At 66.6% G+C, this 25134-nt stretch overlaps 1 protein-coding gene across 2 annotated transcripts in view; it reads right to left on the bottom strand.

The window, feature by feature from the left end:
- Positions 1 to 565: 565 nt before the first annotated feature.
- The window catches only part of THRA (thyroid hormone receptor alpha), a 39193-nt gene continuing 14624 nt past the window's right edge, over positions 566 to 25134 (bottom strand). Inside the window, exons 2-10 of one of the 2 annotated variants that reach the window (XM_073326418.1) lie at positions 19727 to 19803; positions 11979 to 12237; positions 7001 to 7062; positions 5627 to 5727; positions 4970 to 5117; positions 4096 to 4301; positions 2489 to 2635; positions 1997 to 2255; positions 566 to 1307 (exon numbers count right to left, since the gene is read on the bottom strand). In XM_073326418.1, the coding sequence (XP_073182519.1) occupies positions 1057 to 1307; positions 1997 to 2255; positions 2489 to 2635; positions 4096 to 4301; positions 4970 to 5117; positions 5627 to 5727; positions 7001 to 7062; positions 11979 to 12031 (1227 nt within the window). In that variant the 5' untranslated portion in view covers positions 12032 to 12237; positions 19727 to 19803 and the 3' untranslated portion in view covers positions 566 to 1056. Of the gene's footprint in view, positions 1308 to 1996; positions 2256 to 2488; positions 2636 to 4095; positions 4302 to 4969; positions 5118 to 5626; positions 5728 to 7000; positions 7170 to 11978; positions 12238 to 19726; positions 19804 to 25134 lie in introns of those variants that run through there. The other variant, XM_073326417.1, reaches the window with a different exon arrangement.

The raw sequence follows: 25134 nt of genomic DNA, 5'->3' as shown, positions 1-25134 counted from the left end.
GGGATTGAGGTGTCAGGACAGACCTGCCTGCCCCATCCAGCCTAAGAGGTAGATGGGCCGAAGTGGCGGGTTTTTGCGGGGGAGGCGGGAAGAGGGCAAGGGACCTGAAAGCCCAACCTCGGAGCCCCGATTCTCCAGTGTGGCAGGGAGCTGACATTCTCCGGTGGTCCAACCCTGCAACCCTGGCATGGGGTTCAGCTGGCACCCTGGCTTCGCGCCCTGTAGTTCGATGGGAAATCGAGGCACCCCTGGGAATCTAGCCAGCGATTTCCCGCTGGAGTTTTGTCTTTTAATAAAAAAAAGTGCATTTGTCATTCATGCTCGGCTCCATGGCCTGAACACCCCCCCCCTCCTAGCCTCACCCCCTCTCCCTGCGCCCAGGTTCTCCCCGCTAATAATTTAATAGCTTTTCTCTTCTCAAAGTGCAGTTAGTTAATATTTTAGCCTCTCAGGGAGGGAATAAATGCTAAAAAGAACAAAAACAAAATCACCTAAGGAAATAATAAAGGAAACAAACGCTCTGACGTCTGGGACTGTCCTGTGCAAACAAACAAAATTCATAAAGTCCGTGGAACGAGAGAGGTTTATTTGGGGGAAGCCGTGAGGTGCCAGCTGAGCCCAGTGCCAGGGAGGTGATGGGACGGAGAATACTGTGTGTGGGGGGGTTCGTCCTGCAGTTGGGTGGAAATCAGGGCTATGTATCCATCCCCCCAACATCCCCATAACTGAGGGGTTCAGAGGAAAGGAGATCCAGGTTCCACTTATCCTCCCCTGCTACTCCAAATCCAACTCCCCCCAAGCCAAGCCCATGTTTTGTGTGGTTTTTGAAAAGTTTTGCCCCTCCCCCCACCCCGACAGCAGCCCTGCCCCCATGGTCCCACCCCCTCCACGGGGGGGGGGGGGGGCGGCACTGCCAGTTGACACCCACGCGCAATATTTAGAAAAACAAACCAAAACGAAAAAGAACCAAGTAAAACGTGTCCAGGAGGGGCTGGGGGCGGGGCTCTCGCCCGAGTCCTGGCCCCGCCCCCTGGCCCCCTCCCCTCCCCCCCCGCCCTAGACTTCCTGATCCTCAAAGACCTCGAGGAAGAGGGGTGGGAACAGCTCGGTGGGGCACTCCACCTTCATGTGCAGGAAGCGGCTGGCGTGGCAGGCCCCGATCATGCGCAGGTCGGTCACCTTCATCAGCAGCTTGGGCCAGAAGTGGGGAATGTTGTGTTTGCGATAGTTGATGTAGTGTTCGAACGCCAGCAGGTAGGTCTCCTGGCACTTCTCGATCTTCTCCACCCGCAACAGCCCGGTGCGGTCTGCGGGCGGGACGGGCGTCAGGGGGCCACGCAGCCTCCGCCCGAGGGTCGAGCCCCACAGCTGCCCTCTGTGCCTACCGCTGGCTATCCGCCCCTCTCCATCCAACCCCCACACCGCGCCCCCCTCTATCCACCCCTCCCTCCCCACCTCTTCCCCTCTGCCCCCCAGCCGCCTCCCCATCTGGCTGTTCAGTCCCATCATTACCGCTGTATCTCCACCCCATAGATGCTCCTTTATCCGTTCATCTCCACAACTACCCGCTATCTACCCCACCCTACCCCCACCTAGCCAGGCACCTGGCCCCACCACAAACTCTCTGTCTCCAGCTCTCTCTGATACCTGAGCAACGGCTCCGGCTCTGGGCTCGCTGGCTGCACCGGGGACTTTGTCTCCTGCGCCCTGGGCCTCTCCCCCGGCGCTCTTAGCGGGCACCAGCAGCGGGAGCTTCACCCTCCCTACAGACGCTGAGCTGGTGCATCCCCGCAGCGTGGGGACCCCAGCAAGGGAAGCTGATGGGGGGGCGGGGGCAGGCCATGGAGATCTCAGCTGAGCTCACAAGGGGAGGAAGGAACCGCCCCCTAGCCCCATGGGCAGCATCGGCCATGTGGCCTGGTGCATGATGGGAATATCCCTCCCCAGCAGCAGGGCCCAGTGGGTGAGGGGGCGGCCGCCCCCCGCTGGCCCTTACCTGAGGACATGAGCAGCACGGCCTGGAGCAGGGCCACCTCCGTGTCGTCCAGGTTGAAGGCGGAGAGCGACTTGCCCAGGTCGAAGATGGCGTCGGACACCACGCCCAGCCCGCCGTTCTTCAGCTGCTCCCGCTTGACGGCCATCTCGCCGCTCAGCGTCAACGTCTCGCTCTCGGGGTCGTAGCGCACGGCCGCCCGCAGCGACATGATCTCCATGCAGCAGCCCTTCAGCAGGATGATCTGGTCCTCGCAAGGCAGCTGCCGCGGGGCGGGGAGAGGGGGAGTCAGACACGTGGGGGGTGGGCAGGGTCGGGAGAGACCCTCGGCTGCCCCATGCTCCGCCCACTGCCCCCCTTGGACTCCTCCCCCAGGCCCTGCCCCTCCCCGTCTCCCCCTGCTTTTAACCCCCTCTCTGCCCTCCTCAAGTCTCTGCCCCCCACCCAACCCATCTCCCCTCTCCCGCCGACCACCCTCCCCCTGCCCCCGCCTACCTCTGAAAACATGGGCAGTTTTTTGGCAAAGTCCACCACGCGGGTGATGGCTGGGGTAATGATTTTTGTAAACTCGCTGAACGCCTCCAGGTCAACCTTGTCCCCATCAGGCATGGAGGCCATGGGCGACTGGCCGATGTCCTCGGGCTGTGGGGAAGGCCGGGACAGCCCGTCAGGGAGCCAGCCCGCCCATTGCGCTGCCTGGACCCTTCTCCCCAGCCTCCTCCCTGCATGAGCCCCCACTGCCCCCAACCCTGGGAGAGGGGCTCAGGGCTTGTCCTCTTGGGCCCCAGGCAGGCTCGGGGGGAGCAGCCTCCATCTTGGCCCCTTGTGGCCAGGTTAGGGGAGAGGTGGGGGGGGGACAGGGTAAGAGAGGGAGCCATTCGCCCAGGGCACAGAGTCAGGAAGAGAACCCAGGAGTCCTGGCACCCTCTCCCCCGCGCCTTGTCTCTCCCATGGCCCCAAGGGGCTGTGGCCAGGAGAGGGAGCCCCCTCAGCAGCCGAACCCTGGCTGGCACAGGAGGGGGGCCGTGGGACACCCGGCCTCCCCACTCAGAACTGTGCCCTTCACTCACCCACATGAGGTGGCATTAACCCCTTGGCAGCTGCAGGGGCCAGGGGGTGAGGCAGGATCAGGGCATGGATGAGCCCTTTGGAGGGGGGCTGGGTTTCCTCCCACTCGCTCCCGGGAGGACCCATCATTCTCCTGCGCTGCAGGTTTTGGGGTTAGCCTCTGCCCACCCCGTCTGAGCTCCAGCCAGACCCCTGGGCATTGCCCCGCAGCCAGCACCAGAGCCTGAATGGAACCGGGCTCATTCTCCAGGGTGTTGAGCCAGCAACAGGGCTGGGGAGAGAACCCAGGAGTCCTAGCTCCCAGCCCCCGGCCCCAACCCACTAGACCCGGCCTAGGTCAGCAGAGTTGGGAGGGCGCCCCCATCTGGCAGCGCTTTGGTGACCCACGTCTGAAATGAATTTGCTGAGTCTCAGCCCAGTTCCCAATGGCTGCATCCTGAGACTCCCCTTCTATCCCGACTGGCCCATATGAGCTCCCTGGGCTCAGCAATGGCTGAGCGGGGCACAGAGCCGGAGGGTGGCCCTGCCCCCATGACGGAGGATGGGTGCGTCACAGGCGGCCTCGCAGAGCCAGTGGGAGAGGACGGGCTCAGGTTAGTGTTCTGTGATCCAGCGCCCACTTGGAGAGGACAGTGTCGTGCTGCCAGATTTCTAATGGGCCCATCACCATGGTCTCTAGGCTCTGAGCCCAACGGGAAAGGGACCTCACTCCCACACCGGAAGGGGAGCAGGACGGGTCCCCCACACGGGCTGCACAGACACCAGCCAAGGCCAGAGCACAGGGGCGGGATCAAAGTGTCCCCTGCAAACTGCCGGCTCCTTGCAGTGGTGCGGCAGCTCTGGGCACCGGGGAGGGCCGTGTGCTCGAGCGGGCATTGCCCAGCAGGCCAGGGCATGTGAACGTGCGCGCACCTGACTGCGGCTTGCACGCCTGCGAGGGGGCACCCGGGCAGGGCTCGCCCGTGGTGGCTTGCCCCCAGGGTGAGCGGGCATACAGGCGGGCGTAGGCGAGGGGTCCGGGTCCGGGCGCTCACCAGGAATTTCCGCTTCTGTTTCCAGTGGCTGCCCTGGGCGTTGGTGCTGCGATGCGCCTCCGTCACCACGTGGATCAGCTCCCACTCCTCGGCGCTGGGCTCCGGGCGGTGCTGCAGGGTCTTGATCATCTCCTCCTTGCGCCGCCGCTCCCGGTTCTCCTCGATCAGCTTCCGCTTGGCCACCCGCTTGGAGTCGTCCAGCACCACTAGGGGGCAGCATGCAGAGGGGGCGGGGCGTGAGCGCCAGGGGCGGGGCCTGACCGATCCAACCCCAGCTCAGCTCCAGGCAGCGGCCGTGGCGATTGGCCAGGGAGCCGCAGCACGGGACTGGGGGAGCCTTTCAATGGGCAGAAGGGGCACCCCGCGTCCTGGGCGGGGAATCCCGCTGCCACGTTCCACGTGACACCAGTGCGAAGTGAGGGGCCTGGGGCTACCCACAGGGGCAGCCCCTTTCTGGGGGCTCTGCCCCACCTGCCTCCACGGGTATGGAGGGTGGTCACCGCCCTCCCCACCCCCCCCTCACACCCCACACCGGGGGGGGGGGAATACGTGTCACTGTCTCACACTTGCAACCCCACCCCTCCGGAGTTAACCCCTTGCTGCCCTCGCAGCTGCCCCTGGCCACGGTACCCGCTACGGCCCGCTGGCTTGTGGCTGGAAGAGGCGGGGGCTAGCAATGGAGGCGGGGCCAGGGTCCCCCCTCCCTGGCAGGCACCCGACCTGGGGAAACGGCCCCCCCCAGACAGGCCTGTAGCAGGGACTGCAGTAGCTGCTCCAATACCGGGCGAGTGAGCCTGGCCATGCGCTGCCTCCCCCACGCCCTTGGCCTTGCCCCCCCTCCCTCGCCAGCCGCGGGCTGCCCCTCCCCCCTTACAGTCCATGGCCATGCCCACGGCGATGCACTTCTTGAAGCGGCAGAGCTGGCATTGGTTGCGGGTGATCTTGTCGATGACGCAGCTGCCATCGTACTTGCAGGAGTAGGTCGGGTGCAGGTTCTTCTGGATGGTCCGTCGGAAAAAGCCCTGTGGGGAGCAGGACAGGCCCTGGTGAGACCCCCCGGGCTGGGCCAGCCCCGAACCTATCCACCCCCGCCCCTGGAAAGGCGGGTGCAGGGGGAGGCCCCCAGAGGAACAAGCCCCCATGCAGCCCCACAGGGTCCTAAACAGGCGCAAGGCTGGTGTCGTGGGGGTGGCTCTCCTGGCACAGGGGTGCAGCCCCCGCTGAGGTGCAGCCCAGTTACGTGACAGGTTAGAGCAGGCAGAAGCGATGGAGGATCCTGGGTCCCCCTCCTCCAACGTTACCACAGCTCCCCTGCCCCAGAGGGGAGAGCGCCCCAGTGAGCCTCCCGCAGCCTGGGAAACTGAGCTCAATGATAGGAAGGTGCCCCCTACTGAGCCCCCACCCAGAGGTCTCCCCTCCACATGCAGACCAAGCCTAATGCTGCTGAGCTCGTGAGACACCCAGGCGCCTCCCTTGCCGGTGGGGGAGCCCGCTGCCCCGCAGGTGTGGGGGTGGCCGGGACATGTCTCACCTTGCAGCCCTCGCAGGTGATGCAGCGGTAGTGGTAGCCAGTCGCCTTGTCACCGCACACGACGCATTGTTCATCTTTGTCCAGGTAACTAGGGATGTACCCTGGGGAGGAGGGAGCCCAGAGGTTACAGCCCTGCGGAGCCAGCGCTGTGGGGAGGGAGGGAGGGAGCCCCACGGCCTGCAGGGAGAGGGTGCGGTGGCAGAAGAATCCCGCAGCCTGGGACAGCCCCAGGGGTGGCAAGGACCCAGGCCCTGTGCCAGCAGGCTGGAGCCCCGGGGGGGGACACGTTCACCCAGCCAGACACCAGGTGCGACTGTCCTGCTCCATGCTGTAGGCCCCGGGCGCAGAGCCCAGGGCTGGGCAGCACACGGGCAAGGAAGGACCCGGGTGGGGCAGGGTGTCACAGAGAACCGGGGCCAGGGGCAGGTGCCAAGCAGCAGACGAGCAGGGCACAGAGCGGAGGCAACGCAGACGTGTCCAGCGGGCCGCTGAGGCGCTGACAGCCAAAGCACATTGCGCTCAGCAAGCGGGCAGGGGCTGCCCATGGACCCAGGGCTCGGGACACAGAGAGAGACGCCCCCATGGCGCCTTGTTCTGGCAGGCGGGGACACGGGCGGGCGGAGGGGGCAGCTCAGGCGGCGCCGGGTGCGGCTGGCAGTGCCGGGAGGAGCCAAGGGCTTGCACAGAAAATGCCAGACGCTGCAACCCAGGAACTTGACTCAGGAAACACAGACGCAGATGGGCACAGAGCCCCCCTAAGCTGCCCATGCCCCCCCACACCGTCCCCTCCCACACCAGCCCCTCCATGTTCCACACCCCTGTTGTGCTGCCCCCTCCACGCCTCTAAAAGCATCCGGCCCTGCTCCCATCCCAGCCGGGAAGCCCTGCCAGCCTTGTCCCTGGGACAGGCCCCCACCCCCGTCACGGAGGTCGTGTTGTTTGCTGAGCCAGTGGGTTTATCTCCCGCCGGCAGGGCCCCACTGTCCGGCCTGCTGGAGCTGATACCCTGACCTGCCCCAGCCCAACCTCCCTGGGACTCGGAGCTGGGCCCCCCCCACGCCCTGGCCTGACCCTGAGACCCTCCCCAGGGCACTGTAGGAACGGATCTCCTTTGTGGGGGGCGCACCGAACAGGGCAGGACCCTGCGCCCTCCTGGCCTGGACACCAAGTGCCCTGTGAAGGGGGCACTAACCCGCCCAGGGCTGGGGCGCCCCCCAGCCTGGGGCAGGGCCCAGTGACGAGGCCAAGGAGAAAACAGCCACATGCTTGACCCATCAGCTGGGGCACAAGACAACGCCCTGGGGTGCCCGCCGCCTGTCCTGGGGGCAGGGGGATGGGACAGGCCTGGCCCAGGGGTGGGGGGACACATGGTACCTGACATGCTGCTCTTCACCGAACATTGGCTGCTCTTTCTTTTGCGTTTCCCATCCAGCCACCTGCAGCAGAGCGAGAACAAGGCCTGGTTACTGGCCGCAGCGACGCCCCCCGCGCCTCCCCCCCTCGGGAGCCCCCCCGACAGGCGGGTCGCCCCTCCTGTCCCCATTGCACAGTTGGGAAAACCGAGGCCTAGGGCAGAGACCCACAGGCCAGCCCCAGCTCAGGCTGCAGGTGCCAAGGGGCCAGCCAGGGGCGGTGACAGGCTGCTATCTGGGAGAGCAGGGGAGATAAGGGGGCTTGGGAGGGCCAGGGGGAGGCTCTGAGCCCCCCCCCCCAGCTTCCCGGCCCCAGGCCTCCTCCTCCCACCCACTGAGTGACCTCCACTGGCCCTATAAACCTGACGCCACCCCCCCGTCCCTCTAACCCTAACCCCATGCCCCCCCAGCCCTGTAACTCCGACCCCGTCCCTCCCTCTGACCCAGACCCCATTCCTCCCCGTCCCTCTAACCCCAATCCCATCCCCCCCAGCTCTGTAACTCCCACCCTGTCCCATCCCTCTGACCAGACCCTATCCCCACCCCCCGTCCCTCTAACTCCAACCCCATCCCCCTCAACCCTATAACTCCCACCCTGTTCCTCTCTCTGACCCGGACCCCATTCCGCCCCCCACCACCCCGCCATCTAACCCTATCACCACCCCGCCCCGGCCTCTAACCTGATCCCGCCCCCCCCCCGCAGTCTCACACTTTCCACGCCCTCAGAGTCTCAATAAACAGGAATCCAAGGGTTGGATTCAGAGGCCCCAGGGCACTGAGATCGGGGGGCGAGGGGGGCAGGGGGCGCGGAAGCTAGTCCCCAGTAGTGGCACCCAACCTGCCCAGTTCGGGGGGGGCAGATCCGCCCGCTGGGGGGGGGGGGAGGCGGCATGCCGGCTGCAGAGGGGCCTCGCATGCCCTTCCGTCCCCAGGACGGCCGAGCTCGGAGGGGTTTGCTGCAGCGACGCCCCAGGAACCCCCAGGCAGAGCGACGGGAAACTGGCCAAGCAAACCACAAGGTGGTGCCGTGACATGCCACGAGCGAAACAGCCCCCAGCTGGATGGGTGTGGGGGGGCAGAGCCCAGGAAGGGGCGGGGGAATTTACCACCACAAATGGGCAACGGCCAGCGCCTCCTGGCTGCAGCCAGGGACTCCACCAACCACTGCCCTCTCAGACCTGCCTGCTGGGGCTCTTCCAGCTCCCTGGGTCCAAGAGGGGCCATTGGATTAGCACAGGGCAGGGGTCCCCTGCTTCAAGGCCTGGCAGGCATGGCGCAGGACAGGTGGGGGGGTCAGGGCAGGTGGGCACGGGGCAGAAGGGTGCGGGCCAGCCGGGGAGACAGGGTGTAGGGGACTGGGCAAGTGCAGGGCACGCCGGGGGGCACAGGGCAGGGCAGGCCAGGGGGGCACGGGGCAGGAGGGCACAGGGCAGCCAAGGAGACAGGGCGTAGGGAACCAGGCAGGTGCAGGGCAGGCCAGGGGGGACAGGGCAGGAGGGCATGGGGCAGGAGGGCACAGGGCAGGTGGGGGGACAGGGTAGGCCGAGGGCACAGGGCAGGAGGGCATGGGGCAGGGCAGGCCAGGGGCCATGAGGGCACAGGGCAGGCGGGGGGGGGAAGGGCAGGATGGCACAAGGCAGGCGGGGGGGCAGGCAGGCCAGGGGGCACGGGGCAGGAGGGCACAGGGCAGGGCAGGCCACGGGGCACGGGCCAGGAGGGCACAGGGCAGGAGGGCACAGGGCAGGAGGGCACAGGGCAGGGCAGGCTGGGGGGCACGGGCCAGGAGGGGGGAGCAGGGCAGGAAGGGGAGGGTCGCTGGCCCCCAGGGCCCACGGCTGGTTTTTCACTCTCAGTGACATTCAAAGACAAAATGTCCTTTTGGCCCAGCTGGCAGACGCAGGTCGGCCAATCGGCAGCCAGGGGCCGGCAAGTCATTTGCATGGCGCGATTCCATTGGTGCGAGCGGCTGGAAAAGATCAGCCCCGGGTTTCCTGGGTGTGGGTCTGGCACCGAGCCAGGGGCATGGGGCTGGCCCGGCCAAGGGGCTGCGGGCCGGGATTGAGGGGCACCGGCAGGGCTTTGCGTGGAGGACCGGGGAGCCCCGCCACCCCCCTGGGGCTGCTCCTGGGAGCGCCGCACTCCCTGGCACCTGCCAGGGGCCGACGCCCCCCCAGTCTCGGCTCTGTAGCGAGGGGAGGACGATCCTGCCGGGAGGGCAGCACGGCGGAAGGGGGGCAGGCAGGCAGCACAGAGCCCAGGCCCGACCCTGTGGGGCTGCACCACAAAAGGGGGGATTCTCCTGCTCCGAGGCCCGGAGCCGCCCAGGGGCTCAGAGGGTGACCCTGCCTTGGCCCAGCTCCTGGCCGGGGGGAGCCACGTGCTCCCTTGGGGAATCTGCCCCAGCCCTGCCTGTGCTCACACAGCTTGTTTACCAGCTGGGCACCGCCAGGGCGTGGGGCCCTCATCAGGGCTGCTGGGTCATCAGGGGACAGGAGCCTTCAGGGTAATGGGCTTCCTCCTGCCCTGCCTGACCCGGAGACTGCTCCCAGGGCAAATGAGGGCAAGCCGCTCCGTTGGCAAGGCGGGGCTGGAGTTGGGCAGAGAACCCCGGAGTCCTGGCTCTCCCCCTGCTCTAACCACTAGACCCCACTCCCCTCCCAGAGCTGGGGACAGAAGACAGGAGAGCTGTGGGGAGCCAGCACAAACCACTAGTCAGTTGTGTCCCTCCACTGCCCTGCCTCCCTTGGCCGGGGACCCTTTATCCCTCCCGACAGCAGCAGTAAATCACAGGCAACCTGATCCAGCGGCTCATGCCAACCCCTCCAGAGGAGGCTGGGGCGGAACCCCGGCCCCAGCCCCACGTGGCTCTGCAGGGCTGGGCAGTGCTAGGGAGCATGTGTCAGCCCGGCCCCCACTTCCCCCACCCTGAGAAGCCCCCCGCAGCGGGCCAGGGCCTCCAACGCTTCTCCTCCCGTCCCAAGGCCCCCCGCCAGCAGGGGTGGCCCAGCACTTAGAGGGCAGCTAGCAGGAGCGGCAGGCTCCGCCCCACCGAGTCATTCTCAGGCAGGTAAATGCCCCAGGGCTGGGTTCCTGTGGAGTGACACTGCCATCCGGTGGCCAGGTGTGCCAATCACAGGTGCACATCTCTGGCCCACACATCCCTGGGCTCCACTCTCGGCCAAAGATGGGGATATGCGGGGAGACCTTGGATACGTTGCCTCCCTCCTCCGTGCCTCAGTTTCCCCCTCTGTAGGAGGGCACCTGCCTCCAGGGAGTGCTGGATGGGGGTAGTCACGGTCTGCACCCCTCAGAGCAGAGAGCTCCCCCACAGCAGTGCGAGGGTTAAGGGGCTGGTGACCCAAGGCCGGGATGTGAGGGACCCTGAGAGTGCGGGAGAGCATATGCGTGCACAGAGATCTGCACAAGTGGTTGTGCACACACCTCGAGCCTCGCACGTCTGTGCCTGTTTGCACACACACGCGTGCATGTTTGTTCTCCGGGGACTCCGTCTTTAGGGAAGAGCCTGCAGTCCCGGCTCTGCTCCAGGAGTCCTGCGCCAGCCCCGAGGCAGAGCGCTGCAAGGCTCAAGTCCTGCACCCAGGAGGAGTCCGGGCTGGCAGAAAGGCTGTTTGCAGCCCTGGAGGCACAAGCTGCTTGGGTCCCCCTGCCCCCCAAGCACAGCCCAGAGACAGAGAGGAATCCCGGCCCCTGCTCGGCTCTGCAGAATGTGCAGAGAGCGTGTCCCACAACCCGCCCCCCCGCCTCAGCCAGCACCGTCTGCCCGCTGACCCAGTGGGCCTGGGGAGGGTTCCTACTCGTGGCCTTCAGGCGGGTGGGTTTCCATCTAGTTTCCACCCCAAAGAACTTGACAACTAGGGATTGTCCCCACTCCCCCCCACCCAAATGCAGCAGGCTCTGGGGTGGATCACAGCAAGGGACATGCAGCAACGCTGCACGGCCAGTTAGGACAGGGAGTGACAGCAGAGACTGGGGGCAAGGGGGGGCATTCAAGGAGGCAGAAGTCATCAGCCATCTGATCCAGCGCTGGGCAGGGCCACCTGCACCCCAGGCCATGGGGGACAGGAAACCGGAGCGAGAGGCTGCGCAAATGCAGGGCAGGGGTGTGGGCCGCCTGTCTGGCCGCTGGCAAGGAGACACCTGCTGCTGCCCTGAACCCAGCTGGGCCGAGCCGGTGCCAGTCTGGAGCATGGACCCATTCTCTCACCCGCCCAGCCTGGGTGGGCAGCGCAGGAAACGGGGCCGGCTGACGCTGGCTCTTTGCATCACGCGCGGGCACGCCCATTTGCACTAGCGTACGCGCTCGTGCGGACCCTGTCTCTCATACCCCTCCCTCCGCTGCTGCCCCGGCTCTGCGTGGAGGGGAGGGGGCTGCTGGCTCACCCAGAGAGCCCCACGTGGGAGCAAACACGGCCCTGAATTCAGAGATATCCAGGGCCCGCAAGCCCCGAGCCACAAAGGGACCAGCATGGGCAGGAGGCTGTAGCCGGCCTGGCCTGGCCAGCCCCTTCTCTATGCTGAGCCATGCCAGCCCCTCCCCCCGAGGGTTGAACTCATCCACCCATCCCCCAACGAAGAGGGCAGTGCCAATCTACAGGGATGAAAAGTCGGGGGTGGGAATCAGGATGAGTCCAGCTCAGCCGCCCACCTTGGGCCGCCAGAACCTGGGACCATCAGATCGGCAGCACCGAGCCTCTGCCGCTCAAGCTGAAGGGAGAACTCCATCAGCTAGCACCAGAGGTAGGCTCTTATCCCCTTAGAAGCCGGACCACTAGGGGAGGTTGCCCTAGGCCAGGGCAGGTCACAGCTGCTTTGGATGGAGAGGGGAGTGACAGGGGATGGCGGGGGGTTGGGAAGGGGTGCAGGGGGCTTAGCGGGGTTGCAGGAAGGGGGTGCGACAGGGGGCTCCCCCCAGCTCTTACCGGGTTTCCTCTGGCTCCGACAGGCAGTCCAGGGTGCTGGGCTTCTGTTCCATTCACCGCAATTCCATCCAGGAGCGCTCAGGAGAGACCAAGGTGGGCTCCGCCCCCAGGTGCTCTGCACCGCGGCCGCCACGGCAGACGCGGGGCGCCGGGGGGTGTCTATGGCGCGCTCCCCATGGCGCCCGGCTCAGCGCCCACTGGCGGAGACCATCCCCCGGGGGTCGGGGGGGGAGGGGCGCCGATCCCAGTGGGAGACACCCTACAAAAAACAAACACGGGCTTGAAGTGGCAGCTACGGGGCCCAATCTTGGCAGAGGGCAGGGACTAACTCCCCACCCAGAAGTGGCGGAAGGACCCCCGCTACTAAGCTGTGCTAGGGCTCTTACCGCCCCCCCCCCTCCCCGCCTCCCATTGTGGGGCTCAGCTTTGCCCTGAAAGGGCCCCCTCTAGTGGGGAGCACAGGCTCCATGCCCACCCCCCCAGCCATGGCCAGCGAGAGGGCTCAGGGGCACTTGCGCCCCATGGGGTGGGGACGGGAAGGGGCCTGGTTCCGCTCTGGAAAGGACGGGAGCCATGGGGGGGTGACTGGGATCCCATCAGCCCCACTGCAAATCCCTGTCCCCCAGGCAACACCCCCGCCCCCGGCTATCACACTGCTCTGATGGCAGATAAAGGAGGGGTACAGGCGAGACGGAAAGTCAGACACGGGGAAGGGGGCTGCTGAAATCCCCCCAGGGGCTCACCAGCCCTAGGCTCCCCCCCACCCTGGCCGGGAGCCCGCCCCCTTGCCTTTCCCCTTGCTGACAGCAGCTGAGGTTACCCAGAGGTTAACAAGCAGCTGGATGCCCTCCCGCAGCCTGGCACAGGGCACAGTCGGTGCAACCCCCCAACCCCCCACGGCTCCCTCCCCCAGCCCTCCCTTCCCCCCATCCCAACATAAGGATTTCTGCAGACAGCCTGGCACAGGGCCAAGCTAAGCAGACGCATCAAAGGGCAGCGGAGAAGCGGGGTCCCCGCAGGGCCCCCCTCCCCCTGAGGCAGGAAGTGCTGGGAGGTGGGGGGAGGCAAGCTGTGTCCTCGGCTGACCCCAGCGGGGTCTCGCCCGGTGCGTGACGGCTGGGCACGTGTGGGAACAATCGCCCTCCGGGGTCGGCTGAGGACAAGAGACTGGCGCTCCCGGCTTCCCGGCGGACCCAGCAGAGGCGCGGCCGCCCCGGGGCACACGGCCCCGCTGCCGCCACATGAGGGCCTCGGCGGAGGGGACTTGAGATGGCAAGTGACGGGGCCTGCCAGGCATCGGGGCTGGCACAGAATCGCAGGGGTGGGAGGAGAGACGTGCCGGGTGCAATAACCTACAGCTGTGGCTTGGCACATCCATTGAGCGCAGGAGTTTGCAGGTGGGGAGTGTGCACAAGAGTTTGCACTAGCATGCGTGGAGCGTCCGGACTGGCATGCCAGCGTGCAACAGGCTGCGCACGAGGGGGCAGACCTGGGCCTGGCAGAATGCAGCTCTGGGCAGAGAAGCATGTGCAAGGGGGCAGCCTCATGCGAGAGCCAGCACACGTGTCCCGAGAGCCGGGGGGGGAGAGGGGAGAAACGTGTCCCGAGAGCCGGGGGGGAGAGGGGAGAAACGTGTCCTGAGAGCCGGGGGGGGCGCACGCCTGTCCCGAGTGCTGCGGGTCACACACATGTCCGGGGGGCATGCACCAGTCACAAGCTCCAGCACCTTTGCCTCCTGGCCTGTGTGACACGGCCCTGATCTGCCCCCATCCCCAAAAGCACCGGGCACTGCAGGGCCCCCCAGAATAGCTCCGGCTCACCCCCTCCTCTGGGGGGTGTCCCTCCCCCTGGAGCTTGTCTGTTACACCCATGGCGGGAGGCCCCGGGGCAGGAGCCTTCGGGAAGCGAGGGAGGCCTGGGCGTGAGTGATTTGGAGAGGTGGGGCTGAAGATGCCCGGCCTTTGGGCTCCCCCACCAGGCAGTCGCGGGGCAGACGGGGAGACACTGGACAGCTCCAGGGCTGGGACGCGGAGACTCCAGGCCACAGGGTCCGATCCGGGTCGGACGGCCCCAGAGCCATTCCCAGCCCCGGGGCTGTTCAACCCCTCGCTCATCCACCTGGCCCTGCCTTGGCCTGTTCCCTGTCCTGCCCTCTCTGATGACCCAGCCCAGCACCCCGCTGCCCAGTCGTAGCAGAGAGGCTAGAACTGACCACGACGTAGGGGCTGCGCTTCCTGAGGGGGGTGTGTGCGTGTCCAGGGGACACCCAGGGCCTCATCTTCCTTCAGCAGGAAGAGAGGAGCCTGTGAGCAAATCACAAGAGAGTCCCCCCACTTGCCCTGGCCTGGGCCTGCGGACTGGAGCCAGCAGGACGGGCACAGACAAGAAGGGGGGTGAGAGCACCACTCTCTTCCCACAGCACCCAGAGCCCCAGGTAATGGGGGGAAACTGAGGCACAGAGGGGCAGGGACTGGCAGAGGCAGTACTAGAACCCAGGCATCCTGGCTCCTAACCCCCCTCTCTGCCCACCCCACCTTTCTAAACCCCGAGCCTGCACTCGCCTCCCAGAACCGGGAGCAGAACCCAGGAGTCCTGTTAGGCCCCCGCTCTAGCCACTAGCCTGTGCGGCCTCTCAGGGCTATGGTAGGCGCAGCTTTGACAGGAGGGGGAAATCCCGCACAAGGCAGCAACCTCTCCCCACACCTTACTGTGCTGCAAGGGCTTATGGGGGATATGCAAATGAATCTCCCCTCCCAGAGACTCGGGGGCTATCCCTGGAAGTGGGGAGGGCACCGGCCCGGGGCAGTGCCATGCCCACCTGTGGCCCAGCACCTCTCCTGGCAGGCAGGCGGATCCCTACAGCAGGCACTCCCCAGGGCACCAGCGGGTGGGATGAGCCAAGGACATGGCCTCACCCTCACAGGGATTCCCTGGGTGCCAGCCAAGGCCGGTCATGCTCTCGGCCCCAGCACAGAGCAGAGCCGTGAATCTCCACAGCTGTAGGGCTCTCACGCCAGGCACTGCCGGGGAGGGGCTGGGGGCGGCTTTCCCAGCCAGAGAAAGAAGCAAGGGGGGCTGGGGACGGGGACCCGCTGGGCCCCAGAGCCAGAAACTTCCTGCTCTCAAACTCCTGGCAAGTGCCCCAGTGCTGCAAGTGAGCAAGCAACTTAAAGCACAGACCTGGGAGCCAGGACACCTGGGTTCTCTCCCAGCTCTGGGAGGGGAGTTAGGTCTAGTGGTTAGAGCAGGGGGGGGGCCGGGAGCCACAACACCTAGGTTCTCTCCCAGCTCTGGGAGGGGAGTTAGGTCTAGTGGTTAGAGCGGGGGCGGGGGGCTGGGAGCCAGGACTCCTGGGTGCTATCCCAGCTCTGTCACTGGCCTGGTGCGTGACCTCAGGGCAGACCCTTCCCCTCGCTGTGCCTCAGTTTCCTCATCTGTACTCTGGGACACTGACATGACAGCAAGCGAAGGGCAATGAACACAGGAGTGGATTTTTTTTTGGGGGGGGGAGTGCACAGACAAGCGATTGTGTGTCAATGTCTGTGCACACATGAGTATACAAGCAGGTGTGTGAATGGGCATGCCTGCTTTCAGCCAGCCCCCTCCTCTGCCCCCCAGCTGAGAGAACCGCATCTGGTCATTGCAGCAATAGGGGCCCCACGGCACCCTGCCAGCCCATGCCGCCCAAGAGCCCAGAGCGGAGTGTGGGCCTGGCAGCACACCCCCGTGCCCGGCAGCACACCCCCGTGCCCGCCCACAGCCAGCGCACATGGGTGTGCCGAGCCCCGGAGGGATCACTGCAGTGGGTGTGATGACATTAAGCCCCCGACCCCTGCCAGGAGAGCAGGGACGGGCGGGGGATCAGCTCCACAAGCCACCCTGCCCTGGCTGCCCGGAGACCAGCCTGTCGTGTGCCAGGGCTTGGCCCTGCTCTTGCGGCACTGCACGGCGGGACACTCCCCCAGCCCCCTGGGACTCCCCCAGCCTGGACAGGGCTGAGAGCAGCGGCAGCGTGGCCCCGTGGCTCCAGCCAGAGTAGGGAGGGACTGGCAGTTCAAGGACACCACCTGCTTCTGCCCTGCCATCAGCCTGCGGCAGCCAATAAGCCATATGTGGAGGAGGCTGGGACCTGGCCGGGCACTGGGAAGGGACGAACAAACCCGGCCTTTTCTGGCAACCTTGGCCTGCCTCACGGCCCACTGCACAGATAGGGAAACTGAGGCACTGAGCAGCATTGACGTGCCCCAGCTCACACGGTGAGTCAGTGCAGTGGGACAGCCAGAAATAAAACTCAGGAGTCCGGACTTCCAGCCTCACCTGCTTTAACACACCAGGCCCCTCCCAGAGCGAGGCTAGGACCCGGAGTCCCAACTGCAAGCTCCAACCATGTGACCACGCTGCCAACGCACGCTCTGTACAGAGCACAGCGTGGCCCTGGCGAGCCCAGTGCCCAGGGTGCCCATCTAAGAAGCCTCCCTTCTCAACTCCACCCGTGCCATGTCCGGGAAAGCAGGACTCACACACCAGGGCCAGAGCCCGCCGCTTTGCCAAGCTCAGCGCCCAGGGAGAAGGCAGGGGCTGGCCCAGCTGGGGCACACGGAGTCAGCTTTCGCTCGGACCCAGGAGTCCGGGTCCGACACAGCAGGGTTTGGAATGGGGTGAGAGGTGCTTGTCACACTTCTCCTTTCTCCCTTCTCTCACTTCCTTGTAGGGGAAGTCGCTGCCGAGCAGCTGTGGGGGTGGGGGCTGCACCCCTGGAAGGTACCAGCACTGAGCTGGGGGGCACCAGGACTCCCGGGGTCCAGACTGAGCACTCTTGCCCCCGCCCACCGCCCCACCCCATGGGACTCTGACTTGCAAAGGCCTTGGCGCTCCCAGGCATCACAAGATGACTCAGAAGAAAGGAACAGTGTCCCCACACCACGCAAAAGTCTGGGGCCTGACCCAGCTTCCCTCCCAACCCCGGCGAAAAGTGGGTGGCCACAGGGCAGAGCCCTGCCCCCCAGCACCAACTGCAGGTCATCGTTAAGCTCTCCACCCATCTACAGGAGCGCTCTCATGTCAAAGAACTTCCCCACCGCATGGGCACTGCTCCCCCCTCAGCCCAAATGCGACTACCTCTGGGGTGGACAAAGCAGCCAGGCAACAAGCACACAGCCAGGCTGCCCAGGGATCGTGCAGCCAGGCCTGAAATGCAGCCACCTCTGGGGTGGAGCACAGCAGCCAGATAACCGTCACTTAGCAACACCACACAGCAGCAGGACAGGAGGTGAAGAGGAAACCTTCCCGCCGTCAGAGCTGCAGATCCTCACACCAGCAACCAAGGGGCTGGGCACAATACAACCACTCACAAAGGACTGGCAGCCCTGGGCCTGATGGGCAAGGGGACAGGAAGGCTCAGGGGCAGCTTCAAGGCCATTGCTATGGCCAGCGGGGGGCCGGAGGGAGGGTGCAGAGGGGGTGGGCCATCCCCGCCACCCTGATCTGCCCCCCAGGAGGGGAGGCTGGCAGAGCAGCTGACACAGAGCCCAGCTTTGTTGCTGCATCTCCCGGGGCGACTAATCCCCGCACCTGTGGCTGGGCCGGAGGGTTTCCAGCTCCTGACCACAGGACACAGGCTGTTCCCAGCCCGGCGCTGCCCCCCACCCCCCCCAGCACATGCCCTGCCTGGCCCGGGCACAGAGCCCAGCTCCACAGCCGGAAGGGCCCTGCAGAGCCGCCCCACGTGGGATCAGACAGAGCCGGGAAACGAACGGGGAAACCCAGATCATCGGAGGAGAAATTAAAGAAAGGAAAAGCCCGCGGAGCATAGGGAACCGGGTGGGGCAGAGCAGGGAGAGATGGGAAGCCCCTCAACAGCACGCCCCAGCCCATCCCACCTGGTTAACCACCCCCCACAGCCCCTCCAGCCTGGTGACCCCCGCCCCCTGTCCCTCCACCTCAGGCCCCATCCCCTGTGCTGCCTCAGCCCGTGGGCCCGTCTCCCCATCCCAGGTCAGACATGTCTGCTCCCCCGCCCCGACCTCCTGTCTCTGCCACGGCCCCTGGGGAAAGCCCCCACCCCCAGCCTGCAGCAGCTGAAAACGTGGCCTGGGGCGCCGGGAAGGGCCCCTCCACGCAGCCCAGGGGAAACGCAGCAGGGAGAACCAGTGACCTCGCGCACAAAGCATCCCCGCCCTCGGGCCAAGGGTTCAAGGCCGGCTGGGGCCTGAGCGAGACGAGCTTGATGGGCCTCAGCCCAGACGCTCCCAGGCGCGGCACCAGACAGACCCTGGCTGGAACCCCTGGAGCAGGGGGCAGGTCCCATCCAGGGAGGGGGCTAGCAGGGTGGGATGGGAGAGCCCTGCCATGGACCCAGCACCGGCCAGGCCTGGCTCAGCATCGCCCCGTCCCAAAGGTGGGACCCCTGAGGGGTGCCAGGCCCCTGCAGCAGGGGCTGCTCTCTGCAGACCCCGGCGCTCCCTGGCTGCTCTGCCCCAGTCCCAGCCCGGAGCCGAGGTCCCAGCAAACGAGCCCTGAGCGGGCCTGGCCTGGCGCTGGGGGTGTCTGTCGCTGTGCGGGAGATGACGCAACCCAGCCGAGCGGTTGTGAAATGCCAGGTGCTGACCCGGGTGCAGGGGCTTCTGCTGGGGATGGGGCGGGCCCAGGCTCTCTGTAAGCAGGGCCTGGCACCTGGCGCGGGGGGCTGGGGCTGGCCCGTGGCTCCGTGGGGTGATACAGAGAGTCCCCCGCAGCCTGGCATGACAGACCAGCCAGCCCCCGCCCTGTGCGGCACACGCTGCCCTCCGCCGGGGAGCCGGGCCGGTGACGGAGGGGCTGGCGATGGGGGCCGTGGGCCCTACTCCCTGCAGGAGCGGTCACTTGCCACCCCGCCACTAGGAGCTCAGTGCCGCCTGCCCAAGAGGGACCCCCCCTCCCCCATCCGTGAGCCCCGTGGGCCCTCGGCAGGCCCCAATCCCAAGGGGAGCTCAGACCCCCCCCCCCCCGGCTCCATTGCCCCCGGTGCTCAGAGGGGGGAGGAGCCCCACACCCAGCAGCCGGGGCGCGCCGGGGAACATTCCACTCCCAGGGAGAGCCGGGCCCACAGTGTTTCCACAGCGCCCGCCTCGGGGCACCAGGCCCACTGCCCCACCCCCGCCCTCTAGCCATCTGGCTCCCGGAGGCGAGTCGGCATCTCGCCCTGGGGCGTGCGTGTCCCAGAGCAGGGACGGGGCATGCCGCCCACCCCCCACATCCTGCCCCATAGGGGGTGGGGTCATAATCCATACCCTATTGGGTTCCAGACGCCAGCATGGGGCCAGGCACGGAGAGGGATTCCCTGAGGGGAACAGGGCTGAGACCCCCGCCACGCTCATCACACACGTGGGCCCCTGCGCAGCAACCAGGTCCCCACGGCCCTGGGGGCAGAAGGCCCCAGAACACATTCCCACCAGCACCGCGTTGCCCTTTAAAGCCAAGCACCGGTCCCAGGGCCACCACCAGCCGCGGGGTTACTGGTGCAGCCATTGCACGGCCCGGGACAGAACCCCGTCCCCAAAGGGCTGGGGCGTGAGGGGCGACTCCATGAGTGGGCGGCCGGCAGCAGCAGGTATTTATCCTAGATGCAAACCAGCCACTAGAGGGAGACCTGACGCACACCCCCCCTCCCCAGCCCAGCACCCCCCTTCCCTTCCCCACCCCGGCGCCCCACCAGGGGCAGACGCCAACCGCACATGGCAACTGGGGGAAGGTAACAGAAAGTGACTCACAGTTGTAGGTGACACCAGGGTGGGGGGGCAGGGCGAGGCTGCTTCACGCCCCTCCTCTTCCTCCACTTGGATCCCTCCTGCAAGGAAGGTGCAACAGCAAGGTCAGGCGACAGAGCAGGGCTGTGAGGGGAGCCATTCCCACGAGCCGGGCGCCATGGTGAGGTTCAGGGGCCAGTCTGGCCCCCCCGAGCACCCGCCCAAGGGACAGGGCTGACTCACATCCTTGTCCCCATCCGGCTAAAGCCAGGCAGTGCCCAGTTAATCAATCCCACCCCCTGGGCATGCTGGGTATCCCCATGGTACAGAGGGGGAAACTGAGGCACAGAGCAGGGAAGCAGCTGGCACAGCCAGCCGGTGGCAGGGCTGGGACTAGAACCCAGGTGCCCTGCGCCCACTGTGGGGGTGAGGAGCCGCTGTGGGTGGGATGGGGAGGCAGGGGCCTAAAGCTGGTATGCTCAGCTCCATGCCCCCCCACGCTGGGCACAGAACACCTGGGCTCCAACCCCCACACTCTGCTGAGGCTCCCTCTTCACCCCCGGGCCCCAGCTCTGCAGGCTCCAGCTCAAAACCAGCCTCTTAACCCGTCGCCTACTGCTGGGCAGAGCCAGCTGTCCTCCCCAGAGCTCCGATGGGCTCATCTCTTAGCTCCCCCCGACAGGGGAAGAGCTGGGAGTCCAATGGCCAGCTAACCGCCCTGCAGAGCCCCGCTGGGCTCTGGGGCATTGCAGGGGGGCAGGGGGAGACGAGGAAGAGGTGGCTGCCAGGCAACAGGATGCCATCAGTGAGTGCAATGGCAACCGGTGCCCGTGGGGCTTGGCCTCTCTCGCCTCCTTTGCTCTTCCTCCCGCCCTGCCAGCTGTGACGGTGGCTTTGGGCAATGTGCCCATCATGTGCCGGGAGCCCCCCCTGACGGGCACCTGCTCCTTGCCCCCCTGCCTGCAAGCTGGCGCCTGCCCGCCCCCCACCAGCGCAAGGTGTGGAAAAGCCCTCGCATGCTTCAGGCATCTCCCGCCCTGCCCTGGCACGGCACCCGGTCCAAGGGGGGCCCCAGCATGCCCCGCTGCAGACAAACCTATCTGGGGGGTGCCCGGCTCTGGGCAGGGGGCCAGGCCGGCCATGGTGCCCAGCTCACCAGCGGCCTCTGCTGAAAGCTGCAGCCTCGATGCAAGGACAGCCGGGAAAGTAGGTCAAGTTTGTCTTGGCCAAGGGAGAGAGTCCGTGTGCAGATTTATAACATGGCAACCACCACCCGGCCGGGCACTGGGGAGAGCCAGCCCGGGGGGCAGGGAGCTGGGCCCCATTTCTGAGCTTTAGCATCCCCCCTCCTCTGGAAGCACCAGCCCAAGGTGGAGCATCAGCGGGGGATGGACCTGGCGAGACAAAGGCAGAGAGCTCCCCCATGCTGCTGGGAGAGGCACTCGCCCCCCCAAATCAGAGCTAGCCCCAGTGTGATACTGTACTAGGGGGTCCTAGGCCACAGGGAGGAGGGCAGGGGGTGACGGGCTGCAGGGAGGGGGGCAGGGGCTCGGCAGGGGGCGCCAGGCTGCTGGGAGAGGGGAGGTGGGGCAGGGGGTACAGAGCTGCAGGGGGGTGCTCTCCCCTCTGGCTCAGAGCTCACCCCGCTGCACGGGGCTCTCTCGGCTGGGATCCCCACAGCAGTCCCCGCTGACAGATCTCGTGGGCCGTCCCCCGAGAGGCAGGGCGTGAACCCTGGTGTCCGGGCCCATTTCCAGCTCGGGAGATTCCCAGCTGCCTCCCTCAACCCCACCCTGCCATCCCGCCTCCCGGGCTACCCCCTTGGCGTTGGCGTTGGCATGGCGACGGGCGCCCCACCCCAGAGCAGGCTGCATGGCGGCAGCAGGGGAAGCCGAGCTCTCTGAAGTGGCATGGAGCCCGGGGGCAGGGGCTGCATTGGGGGGGCAGAGATCCTGTCACCCCCACCCCCCCGCCTGCCCTTCCCAGGCTCCATCGCTCCCCTGCCCCTGCTGTCACCCCTGCCCCAGAGGGGTCGCTGGGCACCTTCAGGGCAGAGCCAAGCCACAGGTGGGCAATGGCAAACGCCCTTATGGGACAGGGGTCACACAGAGGGTGACGAAGAGAACCCAGGCGTCCTGATGCCCAGGTTGGTATTTTAACCCTAAGTCTGACTCCTGGGTAAAGCAAAGCCTGGCTCATGCCTCGGCCGGTGCCCGCGCGGGTTCAGACCCCGCCATGAGACCCAGCAGCAAAACCCGGGGCGCAAGCAGGTATGGGGGGGTGTCCATGCCCAGCTAGAAATGCCCTCCCCATCCAATACCCTGGGCTGCCACGTGGACCCCCCTCCGTGGGCACGGGAGATGCCAACACGTCAATCCCAATCTGAGCCCTCAGCCCTGCCCCCGCATCCAAAGCCGCCAGCCCCTGGTGCCCCTGGGGTCCCCTGCCAGCAGCATCGCGGGAGCCTGCTGAGCTACCCGCTCCCTGGAGAGCAGGAGACGCTGCTCTGGCCCAGGGGAAAGGGGTGTGGGCCGCTGGGTGAATCACCCAGACCAGCTCCCAGGCGGGCAGGAACAGGGCAGGTCGGGGCTGCGGGGCATCGGCAGGGCTGTCTGGGAGCCAGGACTCCTGGGTTCTGCAAGGGCATAGGTTTTCCCTGCTTCCCAGGGCCTGGGGCCTTCCCCAAACCACATCCCGTCTGCCGTAACCATTGTGCTAGATTTTCTCTTCCACCACCCGCCTTGCAACCCTGCCAAATCGCCCCTGATCCTGGGGAATCCCCGCAGGGCTCCCTTCTGCTCCCCGCCACCTCTCTCTCAGCAGGGTCTCCGCTGGCATGGCACTCAGGGCCCCCAGTGCAACACCTCCAACTGGGGGTTATTTGGGCGTTCTCCGCACTGCCCAGGAGGAGCCCCTGGGGCCAGCGCCCCCCCCCCCAGCAGCCCGCAGCTCCCAGCATTGCTCAATCAGGCTGAGTCAGTCACTGGCACGTCCCAGCCCAGACAGACACTGAGCAGAACAGCCCGTGCCAGAGGGCCCCTGTTAACCCTTCCCCAGCCTGGCCCGGGCCGATCCCTCCCCCTACCTGCTCTGCCTCCCCCCATGCACTCCCCACGCCCACGTCTCAGCTCTCCTGTTGTCGGGGGGGCACAGCCTGGGCCCGCTCCTCACTCCTCTCCCTGTCGCCAGCACCAACCCGGACTCGCCCAGGGCCTCATCCAACGCGTGGGGCTGGGTGCCCGCTGAGCCCGCGGGCAGGGAGCTGCCCGGCTCCTGGCACGTGATGGGCGTGAGGGGCAGACAGCAGGAGCGTGGGCAGGGCCAGCGTGGAAGAGGCTCCGAGGGCGGGTGCCCGTGAGCAGGGACGCACACGTGCAAGGCAGACGGTGCCAATTCGCTCTCCCTGTCCCCGTGTTTACACAGACGCGGCGCTTGGCAGCTCTGCACACCACAACCATGTAGCGTGGGGGGGGGGGGGGGGCGGGAGCCAGGGCTCAGGGGTTCTCCCCCTGGCTCTGCCCCTCCATGAATCCTTGGGGTCAAGGGCTGCCCCTCTGTGCCAGCGAAGGTGTGCTCTGGGCGTCCGGTATTTGGGGCACACAGTCCCCCCCAGGCGGGGGGGGGCACACAGGGTCCTGGACAGCACCCCCTGTAGCTCCCTCCCACCCAGGCCGCAGGCTGGATCCACCCTCTCGGGGCAGCCAGCCGGGGCCGCTCCCTGCTCCAGGCCGGCTCTTGGCTGTGCCCCCCCCTGGGCAGCGCCCACACGCTACAGCGTAAATACAGCCCGGGCGAGGGGCTGCGCCGAAGGGTTCGTTCCATCGGGGATCAGCCGCGCAAACACTTCCAAGTATAGGCACTGGCAGGAAGCCAAGGACACAGGATCTGCGGCCTTCACGGGCCGGCTCCAGCCCTCGTGCTGCGAGTCTCCCGCTACCCCCTCGCTGAGACCCCCAGCCGCACAGGGACCCCCCCACCCCGAGCTCCTGTGCCCCGCAGGAGGGGATGGGGCAGGGCTGGCAGCCACCGGCTCCATATCGCCCCAAGTTGCAACACCCCAATCCCCAGCCCATCACCCCACCCTCTGCGAGTCAGCTGCAGGGCTGCCAATGGAACCCCGGAGTCCTGGCTCCCAGGCCTGTGCTCAGACCACTGGCGCCAGCCCCTGTCTCTCTCTGGGGTCCTACCTGGGGAGCATTCCCTGCCCCACACTTTGCAGGCCGCTGCTGCTCCCCAGAGGTGGCTGCATTTTGGCAGCGCTGCAATTCCCACGGCTCAGGTACTGGAACGACCCGGGGGCTGGTAGGAACAACGCAGGGTCTGGGATCCCCAGGGGTATGCAGAGAAACCCCCACATCCAAACCCGAATGGGACCAGCCCTCCTCAGCTGGGATCACGGCTTTACAGGTGGGGACTGTAACTCTTACAGCCCCCTGGGCTGCCCCTGCCCCCAACATGCAGGCGGGGAAACCGAGGCACAGAGCAGGAATGTTCCGCCAGCGCTAGAAAGCTTAGTGTGTGCTGACATGATCTCTCCAGCCCAGGCGGGTCTCTCCTGTCTAAGGCGCGTTCTAGCCATGTCCCTGACACGCTCCCACGGGAGGCAGCCCGGCCTCGCCGCACGGGCCCAAGTCAGGTCTGGGAACGGCCTGAGATTTGCAGCCATTCACAGCACCAGCCGCAGCCTCTGGAGTCGCTGCTCAGCGCCTGGGCCCAGCCCCCCAACACTCGGTGAGAGCCCTGCATGCCTCCAGGGGCCCATAAGCAGGGGCCACTTCTGACATTTCAAAGACGGCTGCCAAGGCTGGGTCAGAGCCGGGGCCGGAAGCCAGGAGACCCCAGCTCCAGCCAGGGCTCGGTGGGCAGAACCCAGCACCGAGGGCGTGAACAGAACGAACGTGGGGGAGAAAACTCAGCAGCATTTCTCACCACGCCTCCCCCCACACCAGCCAGACACCCAGCTCCCACCCCCAGACATCCAGCTCCCACCCCCCCGAGCACCGGCCAGACACCCAGCTCCTGCCCCCAGGCACCCAGCTCCCGCCCCACTCCCACACCGGCCAGACATCCAGCTCGACACCCAGCTCTTCCTCCCCCTACCCTGCACCAGCCAGACACCCAGCTCTGCCCCCCTCATGGCCAGACACACAGTTCCTCCCCCATTCCTGCACCCCACCTCTCCTCACACCACCCTCCCCACGCTGCCCACAGCCCCCCTGGTGCTGGGGCGGAGGGGTGTCGCACCACGTGGATTCGGTGAGATCCAGTGATGCTAACAGGGAGCATGGAAAGTCCAGCCCAAAGAACAAGCCCCCTTGCCCGCTCTCAGTCCCAGCTGACTCTCCGTATGACCCTGGGCATACCTGCCCTTCCTCTGCCTCAGTTTCCCCACCTGGGCGTGCCACCGACAAAGGGCCATGGACTGGCACCCA

The sequence above is a fragment of the Lepidochelys kempii genome, chromosome 27, assembly GCF_965140265.1.
Source record: "Lepidochelys kempii isolate rLepKem1 chromosome 27, rLepKem1.hap2, whole genome shotgun sequence".
Taxonomy (NCBI): Eukaryota; Metazoa; Chordata; order Testudines; family Cheloniidae; genus Lepidochelys; species Lepidochelys kempii.
This window is presented reverse-complemented; position numbering and strand designations above follow the sequence as displayed.